The sequence below is a fragment of the Cyclospora cayetanensis genome, unplaced genomic scaffold (genome assembly GCF_002999335.1).
Source record: "Cyclospora cayetanensis isolate NF1_C8 unplaced genomic scaffold, CcayRef3 CcayRef3_contig_228, whole genome shotgun sequence".
In the NCBI taxonomy this organism is placed as follows: domain Eukaryota; phylum Apicomplexa; class Conoidasida; order Eucoccidiorida; family Eimeriidae; genus Cyclospora; species Cyclospora cayetanensis.
The window spans coordinates 26,537-32,272 of record NW_020312179.1 but is presented as its reverse complement, the minus strand read 5'-3'; the positions used below and the strand labels follow the sequence as shown (position 1 = coordinate 32,272).

Below are 5,736 nucleotides of genomic sequence, written 5' to 3'. Positions count from 1 at the left end.
CTAAGCGTTGTCTTCCTGCATCTCCTGCTCGCTCTCTCCACCTCGAGCCTCTTCTAAGAAGGCGACTTTTGTTCTCTCGGAGTCAAAGGCAACAATGAGAAGCTCCTCATACTGCTCAAGCGCCTGTAGTAGCTGCTGCGGAGACACCCCAACTGCAGTGGCCTGAGCCTCCAAGTCACTGATAGACACGTAGCCGTCCCAGCGAGCCCCCTTCTCCTCGATCATCCGTGAGCGTGTGCGCCTGAAGCACAAAAAAGGGGGAAACAGAGGCGCACGGATTGAGACTCGAAGTAAGATCCCCTAAGAAGGCAGAGGGATGAAAAAGTGGATACCGTCACGGTTGAGAACAAGACTGTCATAGGAAAGGCCCATGCAGAAAAACGAGAGAAGTCGAACACGCAGAAGCAAAGGACGGGGAGGAGTAGGTCTATGGACACGAAGCTGGAGACAAACACAGGAAGTGCAGTACCAACAAAAGCCTCTAGTAAGGGACCTGTACATACCGAAGAATTTCGAAAACGTGAGAAACAGTGTCTTTCCTCTTTTTCTTGGCGGCTTCCTCAGCTACTCGCACTGAGGCCTTGGAGGATTCAAAAAGGCGCAAAGCCTCCTCGAAATCGGGTGTCTCGACGACCCAGGACTGACGCAGACGTGCCAACGCCTGCGCAATAGCAGCAAGTAAGAAGGCGCGTAGCGGGTGGGGGAATGGGCAGTCGAACGGCCATTGACATACACAGATTTCGGGAGAGGGGAGAAAGATAAAGCCCGCATTATATCAAATACACACAAATCGAGGTATAGCAAAACTGGAAGACAAAGAGATTCCCCTACCCAGAAATGCATCTCGCCAAGGCCAGAGGGACTTGCAAGACGTCACAAGTAAATTGTCACTCATCATAGGAAATCATGAACTCCTGTGTAGGTACACATGTGTACCTCTATTTGCGTCGTACCTGTGAGAGTCTGAGAAGCCCCAGGAGGGCTCTTGGCGTGGTGTATGAGGGCAGAACCCCCGAAAGCCGTTCTTCCTGCTGCTCGTCAAAACGCGTGGAGCTGTACCATTCGCTGATCTGAGGAATCAAAGACCTAAACCCAGAACATAAGCACACAACAAGACAGCCTAAGACGTCCGCTACAAGACTTCGTCCTTCACTCTTAAAGGTGTGCAAAGTGAGTGCAGAAGCGGCGCAGATGCAAAGGCAATCAGCGCGTCCGAACTGTGTATTCCCGATGCGCACAAAAAAAGTACAGACCGCCAACGCACCACACCCATACAATCCCTATCCTCCCACCCAGCTGAAAACATACTCAGACAATACTGGTTCAATTTCTTTCGCTCTTTCGATAAAGGCCCTCAGCACCTTCTTATCCACAAACTCCGGCTGCTGCTGCTGCTGCTGCTGCCTCCGGGAGCTTCCCCTCCAACCCTTTGAGGTAGACGCCCTGGTTCTCCCAGACTCAGGCTGCCCTGCTTGCTGGCTAGGTCCCGTAGATCGGAAGAAGCCCAGAATGTGCGAAGCCATTTTAGCGTCTTGTTCTGGGTCCGGTCGGTCTAACAAAAGGAATTGCAAGTCGAACCTGCGGAATTCATAAAAATTGGCGAATGCGAGTCGTGGGCAAGACAGGGAGGGGGAAATAGAAGGCTGAGGAGAGCCTATAACGCAGGAGAGCAAGGTAACAACGAGTTCTGCTAGCGTCGATAGGAGAAATAGAAAGTATCGGGATGGCACACCTGGAGAGGAGAGCAGCAGGAAGGTTCATGTTAGCCATCATCGACTTGCGCACATCATATCTGAACGCAAGCTGCAGACCTCAAAATCTGAATGGATACGCTACCAGCTTGAGAAAAGCACAAAAATGCGGGATTTGCACCAGATACCGAACTCCCCCCTCCAAAAGCTATCGCAGCGCGAGAAGGACGCGCAGAAAGAAGAAAAACTTAGTAGAAATAGTGGAAGGAGGAGTAGTAGCGGGTTTCGTGATGCGCCGATCTTACCGCCCGTCTTTAGGATTTGCGGCCGCGAGGACTGCTGTCCTTGCGGGGAGGCAGCTGCAATGTCCGGCCTTGGCGATAGAGACGCTCTGCTGCTCCATGACCTCATAAATCGCGCTTCTATCAAATTCATCCATCTGTGGAAAGCGCAATGGCTCGGAGGCGTCAAAGCCGTTGGGCAGGCAGGCTGCCAGACAGTGACGAGTCCATGGGAAGGACCGAAGCAGGGAATGAGAGGTGTACCAGAGGGATCATACGTTTATCGAAACCGACCTTGTCGAATTCATCAATGCAGCAGATTCCCTTGTCCGCGAGCACGAGCGCGCCTCCTTCCAAAGTTGTCTCGTGGGTCTGCGGGTCCTTCAGAACAGCAGCTGTTAGCCCGGAGCTGCTGCTACCCTTCCCTGTGGTGTATATACCTCTTGGCGCAATGGCGCACACTTGCTTCATCAGTTGCGACTTTGCGAGGCCGGGATCTCCCATAAGTAACACGTGGATGTCCCCCCGTATAAGGCCCCCATCACCCTTCACTTTGCGGGCGCCTCCGATAAGCTGCAGCAACAGCGCCTTCTTTACGTCTTCCATTCCATATACTCCAGGAGAAACACTGCGCGCGAGGAGCTCATATACACCAGGGAGGCTGCGGAGGCGCTCCAACTTAGCAGAGACCTCCGCCTCCTCTCTCCTGTCATCCACGGTCCGCTGCTTCTCCAAAACCATGTGACAGACATCGAAGACTTTCTGTTGAATCAAGCCCGCGCGAAGTGCTGCAAAGCCGAACTGGCGTACAGGGAGCAACACGCCGCCCAGCGTAACTTGCATGCCTGCAGAAATACACAGCTCCACACTGATGCAGACAGCGTGAAACCGATGGTGAGGATGGGAGAAGAGAGACAAGTCATATATGCACTGAGCGATAATTCGTCATAGAAAGCAACACAGTGAGACGAGAGATGGGTGGCAGCGGCTTTCGGTATAGTCATAAATACACTTTCCCTGATCTCTTGCTGCCCATCTACCTGGTGCTCTGTATTGCTTCACCGCTGTGTAAAGTATTAGCTTCAATGAGCGCATCTAACCTGGTTGCAGTCTATTGACAAACGCGTGGCCTATCAAGTGGCACGTCAGAGCCCGGGGTACGTCCGCTTCAGGGACCTGTAGCAAGAGAAAAGGACGAGTCGAAAACCACAGAAGCGGTTCATAGAGCGAAGCAACGTGATGGCAGAAAGAGGAGGCAGCAAGGGTACTTCGGAGTAGGCAGACAACATGCTGCGTACAGAAGACGCGAAAGGCTCATCATGAGCCATCAGAGCAGATCAGACCTGGCTGGGCGGTTCTTGAACCTTTATCGTCTGGGATGGGAGGAAGAGAGACAGCTTGGAATGAAAATGAAGAGCACTTTCCTTCCGGCCTGACAGGCGGCATTGAGGGCAGTTCGTGAGAGGCATGAACGCGGCATCTTCGATCTGAAAATTTCGTAAAAGGACTCCGCGGCGATGCGCGAATCGTCGAGAGTGTCCTGGGGAGAGAGATAGGGATAAAACTAGAAGGCTGGGGAGTGACTAAGGGCCGGTAAAAGCAAGCGGAAATCAGGAGGCAGTCGAACACCAAGAGACGGGAACGACAAGACGAGAACGAGTGGGAGCAGTCTCTCCCCTCTCTCATGCCCCCGCTCCGGACCCACAGCTGACGACAAGGCCCTTGCTTACGGGTTGGAAGACCTTATCATGGCATGTTTCGCACTCGTATGCGGCCACCACGAGCTTGGGCTTGGGTGGCTCTACGCGAACGACTTCCGCGGAAAAGAAGGAAAACTGTCCCATGGAAGAGGCACCGACGGAACGGAACGTCCGGCAAGCTTCACGCGTAGGAGGAACCAGGGCTATCCGGCTAGAGCACAGGTCACAAACATTCACTGTCGTGCTTTCTGGTCCAAATCAGAAGGGGAAGAAAGATGAGAAAAGGAAGGAAGAGAAGAGAGACGCATCTGGCAGTGAATGAGGATCGGGTGGAGCCAGGGGTTAGGTAGTGAGATCCCTTCAAAGGGTGGGCATACAAGCTGTGCCGGAGATGAGCAGGGACGCCGCGTGCAGCCATATCTCTGGCCCTAAGATGCAGGCACAGCAAAGGGAAGGAAAGGATATATATTTGATATATATTTTGAATAGGCGCATATCCACACACACAAGCTTCAGTCGAAAGGGAAGGCAGATATGGGCGCAACACCCTCCAACGCAACGCGTCCTCAAAGGGAGACGATAAGTACGAGGGTCGCATGTGCACGCAGGAGGCTTTGTGATTCCACGCAGAACACAATGCATAGAAGAGACGTTAAAAAGAAGAGGAACCAAGCATGTAACAGCGCGAGACAAACATACATATATACGCACCTCTACGCAACAAAAGGCTGAAGCAAATAGAGGCGATCAGACACACAGACGGATGATCAAGGATTTACAAAGAGAACATGTGTACAAGGACCCTGGATTGTGCTCTCTCTCTCGGTTTCCGCCTCAAGCTTTCCTGTGTCAATGTCATACCTAATCCTTCTCCATGGGTCGTTCTTCTTTGTCGCTATGACGGTCTCTTCATTTAGATCCGTCGATGGATTGAGTGCACCATCGAGGACAGCCTCAACCCCGAGTTCTCTGCTTTCAGCAGTCTCTGCGGGGGGGAAGAGGTCTGTCTGGCTAAGCAACATGTCAGCGGCCTTGAAAAGAAGTTCGAGGTAACGCGGTGTATTCACCAAGAGGCCGTCATAGACCCCAAGGCTTCCCCCCTTGCCTTTGTTGCCGGACTCGCTGCCAGAAGAGAAGAACTGAACGCGAACAACGGAGCGCAGAAAACTGGATTTTGGGGGAACGGGGTTCGAGAAAGACGAGATAGACGCACTAAGCTGAAAAGCTAAGAAGGGTGATGGATAGAAGACAAGCATAACGGGGGTGTAGTATGGCTCACAGAGGCGGCATCTTCGAGGTGGACAGGCAAATCGTCGCGGCGTTGATCCGCTATCTCTTGCTGTAGGTACGTAGACAGGAGCCAACAGTGAACAACACAGATGGACATGATATGCGAACATCTGAGGCGCCATAAAGAGGGACACGCATGAAGTGACAGAGCGGCACAAACGCACGCATATGCGGACAGGAACGCTGTCAGAAGGCGCCGACGTGTACATGTCTGCTGTACTGCCTAAACTCACCAGTAGATTTCTGTACTTGTATTCACCATGAGGGAGCTGTTGAGCGTCGGCGAATTCATCTACAAAGTTAAGGAGAAAGTCCCTGAGGAGGAGTGTGTGCTCTTCAAACTTAGAGACCTCTGCCATCACCTTCTGCTGCAGCTGAGTCGCATCTGAGCGGAGAAAGGCTATGTGCTGCTGCTGATGCTGAAGTGTAGAGACGCAAAGGGACTGCGATGCGCCCACCGCTGCCGCCATTTTGATTCCGAGAGCCGCAATGTGTGATGTAGCACTGGGAAGCGAACGTGCAGCGAAGGCAGGGGGGAGTAGGAGGGACAGGTAGAGCGAAGACGATGGAGGGAGACGAATGGATGAAGGACGAACAGCTATAAAGAGAGCTATGATATGAAAGAGTAGACCTTATTCAAGGTAGAGTCGAAGACTTGAGTTGACAGGTGAACCCCCACCCCAGAGAGGGTGGTAAAGTGGGTATTTACTCCTTTAAAGGAGAAGTGATTAAATGCGGGGGTTAGCTCCCCTGTGCTCGTTTCATTGGCCGAAA

The 5,736-nt window shown here is 52.5% G+C and overlaps 1 protein-coding gene across 1 annotated transcript; it reads right to left on the bottom strand.

Moving 5' to 3' along the window:
* Positions 1–5,432, bottom strand: LOC34623031 (DNA replication licensing factor MCM7). Its single transcript, XM_026338084.1, has 14 exons — positions 5,196–5,432; positions 4,952–5,011; positions 4,534–4,811; positions 4,050–4,100; positions 3,703–3,883; positions 3,316–3,459; positions 3,073–3,148; positions 2,267–2,817; positions 1,997–2,130; positions 1,733–1,792; positions 1,309–1,578; positions 954–1,086; positions 504–661; positions 1–241 (listed from the first exon to the last, which is right to left on the bottom strand). Exons 1-14 carry the CDS (start codon positions 5,430–5,432, stop codon positions 1–3), a joined length of 2,574 nt encoding a protein of 857 aa, XP_026193869.1.
* Positions 5,433–5,736: the final 304 nt, after the last annotated feature.